At 45.2% G+C, this 17,044-nt stretch overlaps 2 protein-coding genes across 9 annotated transcripts; one reads left to right on the top strand and one right to left on the bottom strand.

Annotated features, from left to right (window-relative positions):
* Window positions 1–19: 19 nt before the first annotated feature.
* LOC117017716 (atherin-like) lies at window positions 20–2,342 on the bottom strand. Its single transcript, XM_033098239.1, has 2 exons — window positions 1,976–2,342; window positions 20–124 (listed from the first exon to the last, which is right to left on the bottom strand). Exons 1-2 carry the CDS (start codon window positions 2,311–2,313, stop codon window positions 88–90), a joined length of 375 nt encoding a protein of 124 aa, XP_032954130.1. The 5' UTR covers window positions 2,314–2,342; the 3' UTR covers window positions 20–87.
* On the top strand, window positions 2,216–16,474 carry TIRAP (TIR domain containing adaptor protein). 8 transcript variants are annotated; one of them, XM_033098235.1, is made up of 6 exons: window positions 2,216–2,353; window positions 9,751–9,948; window positions 10,660–10,778; window positions 10,985–11,143; window positions 12,512–13,111; window positions 13,669–16,474. In XM_033098235.1, exons 4-6 carry the CDS (start codon window positions 11,077–11,079, stop codon window positions 13,686–13,688), a joined length of 687 nt encoding a protein of 228 aa, XP_032954126.1. In that variant the 5' UTR covers window positions 2,216–2,353; window positions 9,751–9,948; window positions 10,660–10,778; window positions 10,985–11,076; the 3' UTR covers window positions 13,689–16,474. The 8 variants fall into 8 exon arrangements, with proteins under 8 accessions (XP_032954126.1, XP_032954124.1, XP_032954128.1 ...); XM_033098233.1 differs by having other exon boundaries at window positions 2,248–2,353; window positions 9,729–9,948; XM_033098237.1 differs by lacking the exons at window positions 2,216–2,353; window positions 9,751–9,948; window positions 10,660–10,778 and adding an exon at window positions 11,370–12,022 and having other exon boundaries at window positions 11,004–11,143.
* Window positions 16,475–17,044: the final 570 nt, after the last annotated feature.

The following is a 17,044-nucleotide window of genomic DNA, read 5'->3' on the forward strand; positions in this document are numbered from 1 at the left end:
CTTTGACACCAGGCTGGGAGGAGCATAACCTCCTCGTCATCCCAGCAGAATTCTTAAATCGTAGGTGGTAGGCATCTTGTTGGCAAGCTAGTGCCTCCTTTTCACGACTTCTGCAGGGGTGTGGCTGTAGAGGGAAAGAATGTGTTCATTCCTCTATTCAGTATTTACTCATCTCCAACTCGAGGCCAGGTCCAGGGCTACATAGAGATACACCAGCAGGCAAAACCTGAAGGATGAGCAGCTTGAAGTGAATGCAGGGGGAAGTGGGGAGGAGAGCAGGAAGGGGGTAATCCCAGGCTGACAGAAAACCAAAGGCCTAGGACCAAGAATTAGCAAGATTCAAGGGACTACAAGTAATTTGTTCTGGCTAGATCTTGGAGTGAAAGAAGAGGTACAATGGGGCCTGGGGCTGCAGAGCCATGCTGTGGAACTTAGATTTCATTCTGTGGGCAGAGGCCACTGAAGGGTTTTCAATAGGGAAGCGACATGATCACATGTTCCTTTTAGAAAAATCACCTTGCCTGCCATGTGGAGAGCAGATTGTGATGTCAAAGCAGGCCAGATGGCTAATGCTATGTAGTCCACACGGTAGTGGCCTGTACTGTCATGGTGAGAAGTGTACGGATCCAAGAGGCGACATTAGCAACAAGAAATGGGATCATGGAAGAATCCCACCTCTAGCTTGGAGAACAGGAGGGGTGTCATCATACCTTTCATAGAGATGAGGAAGGCTGGGGAGGAGTAATGAGGGACAAATGAGTGGTATGGTTAGGGACATGTTAAGTGCCTGTAGGACACCTGTAGAGGTGTCTAATGAGGTTGAATTTATTGTAGCCTTAGGATGGTCTGCGCTGAGGTAGAGATGTGGACAGCATGGAAGAGGCTAGGATAGCATCACTGCAAGGGTAGAAGAGTAGGCGGCTGGGGGGGGGGCTGGAGGGACCCCACCACCGCTCAGGGATGAACCAAAGAGGATGCTGGAGAGGTGGCCAAAGGCAGGAGAAGAGTCGGGGGTCAGGAGCCTAGGCGGGAGGGTCAATGGTGTAAATGCATGTGGGGGCTGGATGCCGCGCAAGTGGCCCAGGGGACCTGGGGGGGGGGGGGGAGCTGCTCCGCGAGGAAGTGCACCTTGGTGGGGTCTGAGGTGTGCGCGGCTGCTCAGAGGAGAGAAGTGAACGGGAGGAGATAGCTAGTAAAATGCCCCGCTCCCAAAGTCGTCTGTGGGGAGAAGGAGGAAACAAAACACGGAGGTGGGCCTGCCTGATGATCCCCCCAGGGAGGGAGGGAGGAGAGGACAGAAGCGCTGCCAGTGGGGTAACAGAAGCCCCTGCGAAGACGTGGGGGTGGGGGCCGCGAAGAGCCAGGAAAGAGGACGAGCCACGGGAACTTGGGGCTGAAAGACAGGAAGGAACTTGCCGGGGGGCACGGGTAGGGACACCGACCGGGCGCCCGCGCTAACCCTGGGAGGTAGCCTCCCGAGGTGCCCCAAATGCACTGGCCCCTCAGTACAGACACCCCTACCTAGGGGTCTGAGGAAAAAGGCCTTCAGCTGGCTCCACGCCGGAAGCTACTTCCCTGGAGATAACAGATGCGGCACTTGGGTAATTAGGAAGCCTTAGTGGATCCTGTTCCCGCAGGGCTCTATCCGGGCTTCTAGGACGCTCGCCGTCGCATCGCTGTGTCCTCGTTAAACTGCGAGCGACGGGACCAAGCCCTCTTCGCCTCTGCGCCAGCACCGAGCTGCTGCAGTGCGTGTGCTGTGCTCGGCTCGGTCAGGCATCACCGGGGTACCTCTCTGCCCCGTGCGGGGCCCCCAGGCGGCTCCCCGGCCTCCGGGAATCTGCGGTCTAACGCGACGCCGCCGCCGCGTGCGCACCAGCTCAGAATGACGGCCGGCACTGCGGAGATCTGCGAGGGAGGCTTAAGGAAGGTTTTCCACTTGGCCCTTGCCAGAAGCGGGGTGTTGAGAGCAGACCTGGGGAAAGAGAGGTCGCTGGGCGGCGGGGACATCGGCGGCGCAGCGCCGGAAGAGCGGAGGGACCCTCGTCCTCCCCGAGGCTGCGGCTCTTCCTGGTGGGGCAAGGGCTCGTCTGCGCGTTTCTGCCCAGGTGCCCGCGAGCCCACCTGAGGGAACGGGCCCGGCTCCGCGGCCGGGGAGGCAGGGCCGCGCCCCGCCCGCACCTCCCGGAGCTGCCGGGCAGAGCTCCGGAGGAGGCGGGGCGCGGCCTGGCCGCTTCCGGGGAGGGGCGGTGCCCGGGCCGGCGCCGCACTTCCCCTCGGCCTGGGCGGCAGCTCCCGCGCCCTAGTCCGCATCTCACCGTCAGCACCGCGGCCCGGCCGGGCCCCCGCGCAGGTGAGCGCCGAGAGCGGGCGAGCGGTAGCGCTGGGGCCCTCGGGGCCGGGGCCGGGGCCGGCGTGGGAGGGCGCCCTCGGGGCGGGCGGGACTTGCGTCTGGCGCTCGGCGCCGCACTCCGCTCAGCCCTCCGCACACCTGCCGATCCGCCGCCTCCCTCCTGCCGGTTTACCGGATGCCTCGGGCACCCAGAGCACGGAAACAGCACGCAAAGGGCCTCGAGACAGCTGTCACCTTCTTGTCGCAAAAAGAAGCTGGTGCTAGGAGCCCTCCTTGAGTTGGGGGGGAGGGCCTGACTCGGTCGCGTTGTTTTTCCCACGGGCTACCACGTCCTTCCCTGCTCTGCTCGCTGCCTCTCCCTCTGCTCCTCTGATGGTGACGATATTTCTTTGTGATGGTATTTCAGGAAGAACGTGGGTTTATTTACGGTAATGACCGGCTAGGCTTTCTTTCCACAGTCATTTCACCATCTCCCATGGGCTGGGCACCCTGAGAAGTGCTGACACAATCCTCGTCCTCCTCCTGGAAGACAGACGGGTGAATTAGAAATCACAATGGTGCCTGATAAATGCAACTCAGAAGAGGGGAAGTTCTGTAGCTGACATACCTCACCCAGGGGGCACCAAGGGTCAGGAATGATCGACTGTCACAGGAAGTCACATCTAGTTGTTTTCTAAACTTTTTAAAATTTTTCACAAATCATAAATGTACAGCTTACCCAGTTTTCACACAGTGAACAGTTCCTGTGCAACCTGCATCAGAATAAATAAAACATTGCTGGCTTTCCAAAATCCCTCTTACTCCCACTTCCAATCATTACTGTCCTGTCTTCCAACATCATAAAATAGTTTTACTTGGTTTTGAGCTTTTGGTATGTGGAATTGTACGTTATATACTTATTGTATATGGCATTTTATACTCAACATGTGAAATTCATCCATGTTTTTTTTAGCACTAAACCGTTTGTTCTCATTGACTTGCAATGTTGTGCTGGATGGATAGACCATCATTTATTTCTACATGCTGCTGGACAGTTGGATTGATGGACACAGGTTGTTTCCAGTTTAGGGGTGTTTTTAAATAGTGCTGCGAAGGCATTCTCATGATTGTCTTTCAGTGAACATATGTAACCACTTTTGTTGGGTTTGTTTCTAGAGTGAAATTGCTAGATAGTATATGTTCAGCTTTAGTGTAGGGTGTCAGTTTTTCAAACTGGTTTTACCAATTTACACTCCCACCTGCACTGTGTGAGTTCCTGTTCTTCCACACCCTTACCAATACTTGATATTGTCTCTTTCATTGTAGCCATTTTGCTCAGTGAGTGTGTGGTGGTTTTGCATTGAGGTTTTAATTTGCATTTCTCTGATGACTAATGACTTGTGAATCTTTTTATGTATCTACTGGTCATTTGGATGTCCTTTTTGCAAAGTATCTGTTCAATTCTTCTGGCCATTTTTCTGATAGATTGTCTCTTTTTCTTACTAGTTTGTAAAAGTTCTTAAATATTTTGAATATGAGATATTTATTGGCTATGGATCTTTAAAATACCTTTTCTCTCTCTCAGAAGATTGCCTTTTCACTCTCCTTATGATGTCTTTTGATGGACAGAAGTTCTTCATTTTAATGTTGTCCAATTCATGGTTTTTTCCCTATGGTTGTATTATTTAAGTCCAATTTAAAAATTTTTTTTTGTCTACCTCAGGGGTTGAGGGGTGGATGAAATGGGTGAAGGGGATCAGAAGGTACAAACTTCCAGTTATAAATAAATAAGTCATGGGTATATAACGTACAGCATGGTGACTAGAGGTAATAATACTGTATTGTATACTTGAAAGTTGCTAAGAGAGTAGATCTTAAGAGTTCTCATCACAAGAAAATAAATGTAACTATGTGAGGTGACAGATATTAACTAGACTTAAATTATGATGTTCATTTCACAATATATACATATATCGAATCATTATGTTGTACATCTGAAACTGATATAATGTCGTATGTCAATTATATCTCAATTTTTAAAACATCAGGAAGATAATCCTCTATATTTTCCTCTAAAAGCTATATTATTATTCTCACTCATGTCTACTATCCATTCGCAATTAATTTTTTTATATAGTGTGAGATATGGGTCAAGATTCTTTTTTTTTTCCTATCTAAATGGACCCAGCACCCTCTATTAAAAAGACCTTCTTTCCCCGCAGCAGTGCAGTGTCAGCTTTGTCATAAACCAGATTGTACAGATGTGGGTCGTTTCTGGACACCCTGTTCTTCCATTAGTTTGTCTATCCTTGTACATCAATATCGTGCTGCCTTAATTACTGTTGCTTTATAATAAGCCTTTATTATTCTGGTAGGGGAAGTCCTCAGTGTTGTTGTTGATCTGAGGTATTTTTATCTACTCCCCTAAAGCCTTTTTCTTTTTTTTTTTTAATTAAAGTTTATTGGGGCGACAATTGTTAGTAAAGTTACATAGATTTCAGGTGTACAATTCTGTATTACATCATCTATGTCTCACATTGTGTGTTCACCACCCAGAGTCAGTTCTCTTTCCATCATCATGTATTAGACCCCGTTTACCCTCTTCTAGAGCCCTGCTCCCCCTGCCCCCCGCCTTTTTCAAAAATATATCAAAAGTAGTCATTTTGTAAGCTCAAAAGGGGACGAATGTATAGGGGTATATAATTGGCATCATTTGTAAACTGTATCCATCCATAAATTCACTGCTGACACAATCTATATTCCATTCAATGCCTGCATATTTACATGAGACCTACAGCAAAGTAAATATAAAATAAAGTCACATCATTTTAGTTAAAAATGACCTTTAGAACATAGATGATTTAATTTCAAAACAAAAGGAATTTTTAAACCTAAGAAACTGAAATTTTCCAAAAACCAATTTGCTATTTTTTGCAAAATATAGCAACATTAATTACAGTGCTTCCTATTCGTGTGTGGTCTGGTCGATTAGGTATGCTCCTATATGACTGAAATACAGCCAAGGTTTTGGACTTGAATAACCAAAGTAATGATACTTTCGATTTATAATTAAAATTGAAAATAGTGGATACACACACACACACACACACACACACACTTTTTGACATCTTTTTAAAGTCTTCAAAATTTACAAAATGTAGTGCTGAAAGCGTATGTGCCTTGCTATGTATTCAGCAAACATGATTTATTTTAAGACAGGTCAAAAGACTTCAGTTAATTAACCAGAATTCTGTGATTATTTTCTGCCTGCTAGCGTTCGATCTTAAGTCTGACTTTATGGTAAAATCAGTAGTTTGGAATTTATTTCACAGAATCAATGCCAAGTGTGGGGCACGTTTCAGTTGTTTCACAGCTTACAAATACAAGTCAAGTAACAATATAAATCGAGATTAGTGGTTCCTTGTATCAGAATTACCTGGAGAGCTCTTAAAAAATACTGATTCTTGGACCCCACTTCTGAACCGTTGAGTAAAAATCTCTGGGGATATCAATATTTTTAAAAACCTCTAGGTGATAATGTACAGCTTGGTTTGAGAACCACTTATGTGGCCGACTAGGCCAGTCCATAGGGACATCAGAATCCCGGGGTACTTGTTCAAAAGTCAGGTTCCCATGCCCAGAGACTTGATTCAGTTGATTTGGGATGGGGCACAGGAACTGGCATTTTAAACCATCATTGCAGTTGGTCTCTGTCCTCGTTTCCTGTGCTGCAAAACATATTACCACAAATTTCGCAGCTTAACCCAACACCTATTTATTACCTCATAGTTCCTGTGGATCAAGGTTCCAGGCAAAGCTTGTCTGAGCCTTCTGCTGGAGTCTCACCTGACGGCAGTGCTGTCCGAGACTCAGGTGGGGAAAGATCCCCCACCAAGCTCCCTCAGGCGGGTGGGTTTTGGCAGAATTCATCTCCATGCACTTGGTGGACTAAGGTCTTTTTTTTGCTGGCTGTTGGCTAGAGACCACTCTCAGCTTCTAGAAGCTGCCTGCAGTTCCTTGACACCTGACCCTCTCACAAAGGACAAATTCTTCAGAGTCACCTAGGGAGTCTCTCTCCAGTCTGCTAAGATGGACTTATACACACACACACACACACACACACACACCCCACACACAGACGCACACATGCTGCACATACATACATATGCACACAATATTCATATATATCCTATATATACACACATATAGTAAATATGCATACTCTATGTGTATATATACACTCATGATTTGTTACTATATGTGATGTATAGTGTATATACACACACATACATCATATATAGTGCAACGTAATCTTATGAGTGACATCCATTAGACTTTGCCGTATTCTATTGGTTAGAAGTCATAGGTCCGGCCCACACTCACAGGTGTGAACAGGGGGCCACCCTAAGGTCACCACAGTCCACAAAACCACTTAGAAACACTGTATTGTGTCTGTCGAGCTATTAACAATTAAATTCAGCACTTTAGGTGACATTGCCCTGCAAGTCCTAGTGAATCTTGCCCCAAAAATGTTTTAGCAAGTGTTTGAGATGAAAACTTAGCCTTTGAAACCAATGTTCTTAATTTAAAATCAAAATCAAGTGAAGTGTAGATGATCATTTATCCATCAAAGAAGTAAAAAACTCCTTCAAACAAGTTAAACTTTTATAAACAGACCACTTTTTAGCATTCACATCCAATGCTTTCTCCATTCATTAGCCTGATATACCATCAAAGACAGTATATTAGTATCCTGTTGCTGCTGTAACAAATCACCACAAGCTTAGTGGCTTAATACAACACACACATTTTTTTTCCCCCAAGTCAAGTTGTTGTCCTTTCAGTCTTAGTTGTGGAGGGCGCAGCTCAGCCCCAGGTCCAGTTGCCATTGTTAGTTGCAGGGGGCGCAGCCCACCATCCCTTGCAGGAGTCCAACCAGCAACCTCGTGGTTGAGAGGACGCGCTCCAACCAACTGAGCCATCTGGGAGCTCAGCGCAGCTCAGCTCAAGGTGCCGTGTTCAATCTTAGTTGCAGGGGTGGAGCCCACCATCCCTTGAAGGAGTCAAGGAGTCGAACTGGCAACCTTGTGGTTGAGAGCCCACTGGCCCATGTGGGAATCCAACCAGCGGCCTTCAGAGTTAGGAGCACGGAGCTCCAACGGCCTGAGCCACCGGGCCAGCCCACAACACACATTTTTTGTCTTACTGTTGTGATGGTCAGAAGTCTAAAATGAGTCAGCAGGGCTGTATTCCTTCAGGAAGTTCTAGGGAAGAAGCCATGTACTTGCCTTTTCCAGCTTCTAGAGGATCCCCACATCCCTTCCTTGTGGTCCTAGACTACAGACCTCTGTTTCTGTTGTAACATCTTCTTTCAGTCTGATCCCCTGGCTTCCTCATATTACAACCCTTGTGATTACACTGGGCCCACCTGGATAATCCAGGCTAATCTTCTCGTCTCAGGACCCTTAATCACATCTGCAAAGTCCCTTTTTGCCGCATAAGGGAGCATGTTCACTGATTCTGAGGATTCGGATGTGGACATCTTTGGGGGACCATTATCCTGTCTACCACAGATAGTGATTACGGTTTAACATAAATGTAATGTGAATTATATAAGGTACATATTCTAATCATATACCTTCATAGGTTTCAGTACATTCCCTATATAATTGATATTGGAGACCATTTAGAAATTGGATAATACTTCATACACTTTGGATTTTATATAGTGAAACTTCAGAATATTTCCCTCACATAATAAGTTCTTATGTGATATTGAAAAAGCGTTCTAAAAAACACCAAAGGTATCATGCTGCTGCTTTTTATGAAGAAGGTCTGTACTAATTTTCTATCAAGTCTTTGTAATTATCTACTAAGTAGATATTTAGGTACATATCATTCTACTTTGTGAATTTTTTAAGATCACAAGGAAAGGTGACTACAGGTAAGTCTACACAGCAAATCAGAGAATTGACAGAGCTGGTGACTAGACCTTCCAGTTGGAGAGTTAAGTTCCTTATCTTACCTGCTTGACAACTGTCTCCTAAATCTCCATATATGACTATTACTAAATCTTGTAAAGATTAAAACATATTTGAGTGTGATAGCTCCACAGGTGTGATTCCAGTGCCTGGTCTCATGGGGTTAGTTTTAGGCCCAACACTATAGTCTCAGCTGCTCAAAAACTGAAACGTAACAAGGAAGGTGCTGTGGGGTTTTAGACTCCAGGAAGTAAACAGTGTATGTGGCTAATGGAACTGATCTGCCATCTTGCTCAATTATCCTCTGTCCGTTATTTCCTGTATTTAAACTTTTCTTATATGGTGATGGAAGGAGAACTGACTCTGGGTGGTGAACACACAATGGGATTTATAGATGATGTAATACAGAATTGTACACCTGAAATCTATGTAATTTTACTAACAATTGTCACCCCAATAAATTAAAGAAAAAAAAAAACTTTTCCATAACATTAGTCACAAGGGCTATACCAGCCTACTTCCAGTGGCGTATGCTGTCGGGCAACTGGATTTATTAACCAAGCAATGAAAAAAGGCAATTACCCAAAATCAGCATGTATTGCCAGAAGGACAAGTCATTTCATAAAATGAGAAACTGAAACTTTTAAATCTACATCTGTTGAGTAGATTCAAGTGTTATGTTAATTTTTAATCTTTAGGCTATCATTAAAAAATCAAATTATTCTCTAGTTTGTAAGTGTATCAAGGCCAAATAATGAATTTTAAAATTAAAACAAAATTGAAAAAATATTTAAATTCTGTAAAAACCAAGTGACATTATGTCTCCTATTGGAGGGGAAAAAGGATATCTTGAAATGTTGAACTAAAGATGTCGAGAGACAGCAACCCCGCCCGACCAGGAAAAGGATTTCAAAACTTAGCAGTGGTTATCATCAGGCAGTGTCTTAACCTCAGCCCAGCACTTAGGCTGCCGGAAATCCAGAGAATAGAAAGCAGGAAAAGAAACACATACACATGCTAATTATTCACCTTTTTGTGTGCTTTAGGCTGGCTTAGCAGCTAACTGCTTTTCTCTTTCAAATATATCTCTGGTTCCGGCACTCATCGCAACTCTTCCTTGTGCCCCCACTTGTGCTGCAGTTTTGTTTTGGTTTTTTTTCTTTCTTCCTTTCTTCTCTCTCTCTCTCTCTCTCTCTCTCTCTCTCTCTCTCTCTCTCTCTTTCTTTCGAACTTGGATATATTTTCATGAATCAACAGTATCTCTTATCTTACATTCATCAGCTTGGCATAAGGGTGCTTAGCATTTAGCAATGAACGAAGCATTGTTATCCAACATAGAATGATATTTTTAAAATTTTGAAACCCCTTATTTTAGTGTGTCTAATAATACAAGTTGTTTCTATATGATTTCCCAGGGGGTTTGTTTGTACTCTCCAGATCCCGCAAAGAGTGAGAAAGCAGTCCTCCATCCGTTGCTCCACAGCTCTAGAGCCAAGCTCTCCACCAGCCCATGATTTGCTGCTGTGTGTTGGATCAGGTCAGGCTCTGCTACACGGGGTGTCTTCCCAGAAACCTAGGCTGAAAGAGCCTCCACCGTCAGGGACATCCTGGTCATTGTGGTGGGAAGAGAACATGGTGAGTTGCCCATCTGAGGTATTCTTGGTACTTTGCATTTCCATATAAATTTAGAAGCAGTTTGACAATCCTTCTCCTCCTCCTTCTCCTTCCTTCCCCCCTCCGCCCCCCACCGCCTGCCCTGCCAAAACAAAAACCTGGAATGTGGAATGTGGGATAGCATTGCTCTAAAGGTTAGTTTGGGGAAAAGACAACATTGAGTCTTCTAAACCATGAACATAATATGTCCCTCTAATATCTAGATGATTTTAAATGCATACTAACACACTATTTTCTGGGCATTTTATGCCATGTACCGTTAGCACTTAACATAAATTATCTCATGTAATATTCACAATAGTGGTGAGAAGCAGGTTCTAGTGTGATTTCCATGTCACAGATGGAGTAGCTAAAGCTTAGCAAGATTAAGTAGCTTGCCGAAGGCCACAGTTAATAAAAGGTGAGAATCCAGGCACTCGGCCTGCACTGTCTGCAGTCTTCACCACTATGTGACAAGACATCCCTAAGCCGACAGCTGAGGGAAGGAGGGAAGGATAGAGGGATGGATGGATGGGTGGATGGGTGGATGGAGCAAGTTACTTAGGGGAAGGCAGATTTAGATGAAAAGTTTCCCAAGATTTCTGACATGTGTTCTCTCTCTTCTGCTCAGCATCTGTTTGCCTAGATACATAATTATTTGTCCAAATAATAATTGCCATTCTCCCATTTTAGCATCTACACAGGAAGTGTCTGTAAAGAGCTGCCCGCCAGCTGCCCTTCCCCAGATCCCAAATGCACTCCAGGTAGAACAGAGAACAGTCACTCTACTGGTCATGCTGAGCTCATACTCTGTAAGTCTAACCACACCACACAGTTCTGGGTTTTTCTAGAAACCAGCCCCAATCATAGTGGGGTTTCCCCCATGAGGGCTGAGGGACCCATTTAGAGACTGAGCCTCTGTCAGGCATTAGGAGAGAAAGAACACTGGAGCCCACCCCCTGGGACTGAGAGTAAGGTAAGTACAGCTTTTCTGATCCTCTTTCTCTGTCTCTTGCAGGATGGCTGTTCCATGAGATCAATACTGGGTCCCCTCCCTTCTCCTGCTTCACCAATGCCTGGTCTCATGGGGTTAGTTTTGAACCCAACACTATGGCGTCATCCTCCTCCTTCCCAGCTCCTGGCTCCCGGTCCAAGAAGCCTCTGGGCAAGATGGCTGGTGAGTAGAAGCAAACTCCTAATGCCACTCTTGCTCCTGTGAGTGTAGTCTTCAGTATCGCCAGTGGTGAGGTGGGAGACCTGCCTGGCCCAGACACAGGGGAGAGATGCAGAGAGGCTGATGACACGCGGGGCTCCTGTTTTGGCCTCAGTGTCCAGCCTTTGTGGGGTGTGAGGAGAGGAGGTATGCATGCATCAGTGGAAACTTCGGTCCTTTTGGCTCACAGGTCTTCAGGGTGCGCTCGGTGAATTTTCCTATCTGGAGACCGTGGTGCTGAGTGCCTAACAGGGTGTCTTTTGTCGTCTAAATTGTCCAGAACCATTCAGAGGAAGGAGCCAAGCAGAGAGGAAAACAAATCAATCTCCAGAACACCACTACCAAAAGCTGGGGAAGCTAAGTAAAAAGCATTATGCAGTACTGACAATATACCCGACACTGCATTATCTCAGTTAATTGACAACTGAAACGAACCCATTTTACAGATGAGGAAATGGAGACAGATTGACTTGCTTGAGGTCATACAGAATGCAGACAATCAAAGTAGGTCCACAATCAAATCTGCCTGACTCCAAAGTGTAGGCCCTGAACCACTAAGCTCTACGCTCTCCAGGAGTTGTGAGCAGTAGCCCTCTTCCAAACTTTCGTTTTACCCATTAGCAACAGTCTAGGATTTCTCAGGGCCAACCAATGGGTAGCCCACCTTAACCCAAATCCCCCTCCTCTCAGTGCTGAAAGTGGGTTTGGGGACTGACTGATCCATACTAACTTCACATGGATCTACTTACAGACTCGCAGATGGTGGACTAGTCAGCTCTAGCAGAAGTTGTGGTTAGGGTAGGCTGGAATGCCAGAAATCCAAGTGCTGTCTTTCCCTATCAGGTTGGTAAAACAGCCAGTTCTTTTTTTTTTTTTAATATTGTTATTAATACCAAGGGTTTTAAAATTTTGAGGTATAATTGACATACATACAACATTATATATATTTTGAAAACTGATTACCACAAGTTTAGTTAACATCTGTTACCATACAGAACTTTTTTTCTTGTGTTGAGAACTTTTAAGATCTGTTTATTCTCTTAGCAACTTTCAAGCATGCAATACAGTATTATTAACTATAATCGCTTGCTGTTCATTTGTCCCAGGACTTCTAAGACAGCCAGAGTTCTTGTGTCTTTTCCAAACCTTTGAAGATAGTGAGCATTTGTGGCACGTCCTGAGGGATGTGCAGAGAGCCCTGCAGTAGGTCGGAGAATCAGGTGGTGCTGGCCATTGCAGGAAGGTGGGTGGGATTCCAGCCTGGGCTCCTCTCTGCGGCCTGGAGGAGGCGACCTAATGAGAATTCTGGCCTGAGCAGAGTTTCTCCCGCAGACTGGCTCAGGCAGGCCCTATCGAAGAAGCCCAAGGAGATGCCCGTGTCCCAGGAAAGCCCCCCCTGTGACGCTCCACAGCCGAGATCGCAGGACTGCCCCCCACCGCCGGGCCGCAGCTCCCCCACATCGGCAGCGGTGTCTCCCGATCTGCCGCCCGCACACGAGGGCGCCTCCAGCAGCAACAGCGGTGGCCGCTGGAGCAGGGACTACGATGTGTGCGTGTGCCACAGCGAGGAGGACTTGGCGGCCGCGCAGGAGCTGGTCGCCTACCTGGAGGGCAGCTCGGTGGGCCTACGCTGCTTCCTGCAGCTGCGCGACGCAGCCCCAGGTGGCGCCATTGTGTCCGAGCTGTGCCGCGCGCTGGACAGCAGCCACTGCCGCGTGCTGCTCATCACGCCCGGCTTCCTGCGCGACCCGTGGTGCAGGTACCAGATGCTGCAGGCCCTGAGCCAGGCCCCGGGCGCAGAGGGCCGCACCATCCCCCTGCTCGCCGGCCTGGCCAGGGCTGCCTACCCCGCGGAGCTCCGCTTCATGTACTTCGTGGACGGCCGGGGTCCTGAACGCGGCTTCCGCCAAGTCAAGGAGGCCGTCCAGCGCTGTAAGCTATGCAAGGAGGGGGAGAGGGTCTGTGTCTGATCTGCTTTGGCTTTCAGGAGACAGCCCCTGTAGCCCAGTGGTTCAAAATGCGGACTCTGGAAAGCATTGTGTGTGCAGTTACTTAACCCCTCTGTGCCTGGATTTCCTCATTGGGAAAATGAGAATGATACCATATCCCTCACTAAGGAAGAGTTCAGAGCAAGACCTGGCACATGGAAAGGACTCATAACAGGCGCATGCCACGTCCTCAATAAGTCTTAGTCATTATTATTAGTAGTAGTATTCATAGTATGAGTTCCTCTCACCGAGGTCAGGTTGGAGATAGCCACTAAGAGCTGGGAAAATGCCAGGAGGGACACTGGTTCAGTAAGACAAGATGGTGTAAAACAATAGGGAAGAATTGCCTCTGATAAGTGTATCCAGGGGAGGGCATTATATTACACAGGTTTAGAAGTAAAATACATGAAAAGGTAGAGAGGTGGCTACCTGTTGGGGGAAAGAGAGATGCTGGATTTGGGGAGGATGACAAACCCTGTGATTCTGTTTGGCTTCTTTCAGATCTGCAGACCCTCAGGTGACACTTCTTATATCACCATGGGACCCAGAAAGTTGGCACAAAGCTGGAAATCAAGTTAGAGAGCCCAGGGCCTTGGATCCAACAGGTGTAACGAGGCCTAAGGAGCCAGAGTTGGCAGCACATTGTATGTGATCCTGCAATCAGGTTGCCCAGCAGGGCTCTCTTACTGTGAGATCCCCAGGAAGGCCCTGGGAAGCTGGGGACTGCCCCAGGAAGTTCATGGAGAAGTTGGGGACTCCCCCAGGGAGCTGGGGACTCCCCCCGGAAGGACATAAGGAAGCTGGGGACTCCCCAGGAAGGCCATGAGGAAGGCAAAAACTGGAGGTAGTAGTAGGTGCTCATATCAAGATGACCACCGATGTTTTGCCTCCTGCCTAATTGGACATGAGTTTGTCTTCTTCCCCTGGGATTCTTCCCTATGTCTTCTTCCCCTGGGATTGCACAGTGGTGTAGAGATGGATTCCACCTGAAGAGGTGACTGTCACCTGATGAATGAACTAGAAGCCTAGAGTACGTGCCTCGGCGTGGATGGTTTTACCAATTACCCGGGGAAGCCCTGGAACAGATGTCAGGAGAAAGCCACAGGTAGCGAGTCCTTCACAGTCACACTGCTGCTGTTTTTTCCCAGTGACATTGTTCACTTGAGAAAGCTACATGAAAGATGCACTCAGCACCGAACTGTATTTATTTTTACTGCATGCGTGTCATTAAAAACCAAACCTAGAATGTTCTGAATGGACAGGAGAGGGCAGGGAGCGTGTGGGGTGAAGAGAAGGAAAGCTCAGAACTTTTACCTGGGATCAAAAACCCACCCATGGATATTTTGACACATGGGGGCCTCATCAGAGGTCTGGCAAGGACTCACGCTATACAGTAGCTTCTTCACCTCTGCACGGAGAGGAATCAGCGTTTTTCTTCTGGCAGATGACTATGTACCTTGTAGGACAGGCAAGGTTTCATTCCTCTGTTCTCAGTAAGTTTGATGAACTGAAATGAATTTCTTGTTCTCCCAATGTGTACTTTCGTGCCTCTTCTCTCACTTCCCCCTACCATGTCTCCTCCTTTTACTGAAAACAATTTATACATATATATTTTTTTAACTGGGATATATTGGCATATAACATTAGTTCAGGTATATGAGTCGATATTTGTATATATTGTGAAAAAATTTTATATTTTTAACTGAATTATTTTATTACATACAAAGGACTAAGCATACTATAATGTACACTCATGTATCTTCCACCAAGCTTAAGAATCAAAACCTTTCAATCCCTAGGGTGCTGCCTTTGTGCCCTTAATCATTCTCCTCCTTCCTCATACCAGAAATAAGCACTACTCTGAATTTTGAATTTATCATTCTTAGCTTTTGTTTAGAAATTTATTACATATGTATGTGTCCTTGGCAAAATATTTACTTTTACGTGGTTTTATACTCTACATAAATAGTATTGTTTGTGTTCTGAAAAGTCCTGGTTTTTGGTTTACCATGTGTTTGTAAGATTTACCCATTATTGAGGCATGTAACTCCAGTAATCGCACTTTCATTCCATTATGTAAATATACCACTGTTTAGTCATACATTTTTTTTTACAAATGGACATTTAGTTTCCCGTTTTTTTGCTATTAAAAACAATGAGCCCATGCACATTATGTACATGTTTCCATGGGTAAGATTGTCTAGCATTTAGCCTAGATGGGGAACAGCTGGGTAGTAAAGAATACACATCTTCATTTTTGACAGAAGACAGCAAATTCTCTTCCAAATTGGTTGTGCCCATTGGTGTTCCTACCAGTTGTGTATGAGTTCCACTTTCTGATGTTCTTGTTAACACTTAGCATTATCTGATTTTAAAAGTTTGCTAATCTGGTCGGTGAAAACTGGTATCCTGTTCTCATACTAGTCTCATTTTTCTTTTTACCTTTTCTATGAAAATGTGACGAATCCCATATACTCAACACCCAACTTCACTTACCAATTCAGAGCTAGGCTTACATCTGCAATAACTCGACTCATTCCCTCACTCCCTGAGCTTTGGAAGCAAATCCCAGGCATTATTTTATTCCTCTGTATTTAAGTATGTATCTCTAAATTATTGGAAGTTTAAAACAATATGACAATATGACAATTCTTTAAAAGAATAGATGTTTTATTTTTTTAATATAAAAACTTTCACCTATACTTTGTAGTCTGTGTGTTTTGTCTTATTTAGGAAGTCCTTCCTTAATTCTGTATTTTCTCCTGGAAGTATTTCACATGTAGGTCTTTAATCCATCTGGATATTTTGTTTGGGTTTGTTTTTGTTATTGTTGCTCCTGGCTTAAAAGTCAGAGCTCCAGTTTTGTTTTGTTTTTTCCATTTGAACAGCCATTATTTACTGACTAGTCCATCCTTTCCCCCAGTGACTGTGACGTCACTGCTTGTTACATGCAGGGGTCTAGTCCTGGGTTCCCAGTTTCCTCCATTTCTGTGTTTGTGTGTACCTGTATCAGTGGCACACTGACTTACTATGGTTTTTAATAATTATGCCTTAATAACTTGTAGGTCAGTTCTTCCCACTCCTCTTACTCATCAAAGTCACTTTGACTTTTCTTGTTCCTTTATTCTTTCATAGAAATTGTTCATTCAGTTTGTCAGGTTCCAGGAAAATGCCTGTTTTTTGTTTTTGTTTTCTATTGGATTTACACTGATCGAACTGAGAGATTCATTTGGGAAGAATAGATGTTTTTATGATACTGAATCTTTCTCTTCATAAAAATGGTATGTGTCCATTTATTGATGGCTTTAAATGTATTTCAATAAAGCTGTATAATCTTTTCCATGTGGTCAATCACATCTTTTATTAGATTTATTTCTCAGTACTTCATATTTTCTGTTATTACTGTAAAACTTATTTTTAAATTACATTTATCTATTACTGGTAGAAAGGATTGCAATTTATTTTACATACTGATCTAATATTAAATAACCTGCAAAATTATTTATTCTATAAGAGTATAGATTTTGTTGAGTTTCTATAAGACAGTCATATAATTTACAAAACAGAAGTTTTAGTTCCTTGTCTTTCTGTGCTGCCTAGGATGCTGGTAAAATGCTGAAAGTGACAACAGCAGTCATTTTAGTCTCATTCATGATTTTAAAGGGAATACCTGTCATGCGGGGTGTCATGTGGGGTGTCAGCTCCTGCTCCCCACACAAGAACGCAGGATATGGTGAGGCCAAAAAGAATAACAGAGCCATAGAGAGGGGAGTCATACCATTATATTCTCGCTGGTGGCTGGGTTGGAGACACAGGAAGCAAACACCCGCCAGTACCCCAACAAGGACTCTTCCTGCACCCCAGTCTCTGGCGGCCG

The sequence above is a fragment of the Rhinolophus ferrumequinum genome, chromosome 25 (genome assembly GCF_004115265.2).
Source record: "Rhinolophus ferrumequinum isolate MPI-CBG mRhiFer1 chromosome 25, mRhiFer1_v1.p, whole genome shotgun sequence".
In the NCBI taxonomy this organism is placed as follows: Eukaryota; Metazoa; Chordata; class Mammalia; order Chiroptera; family Rhinolophidae; genus Rhinolophus; species Rhinolophus ferrumequinum.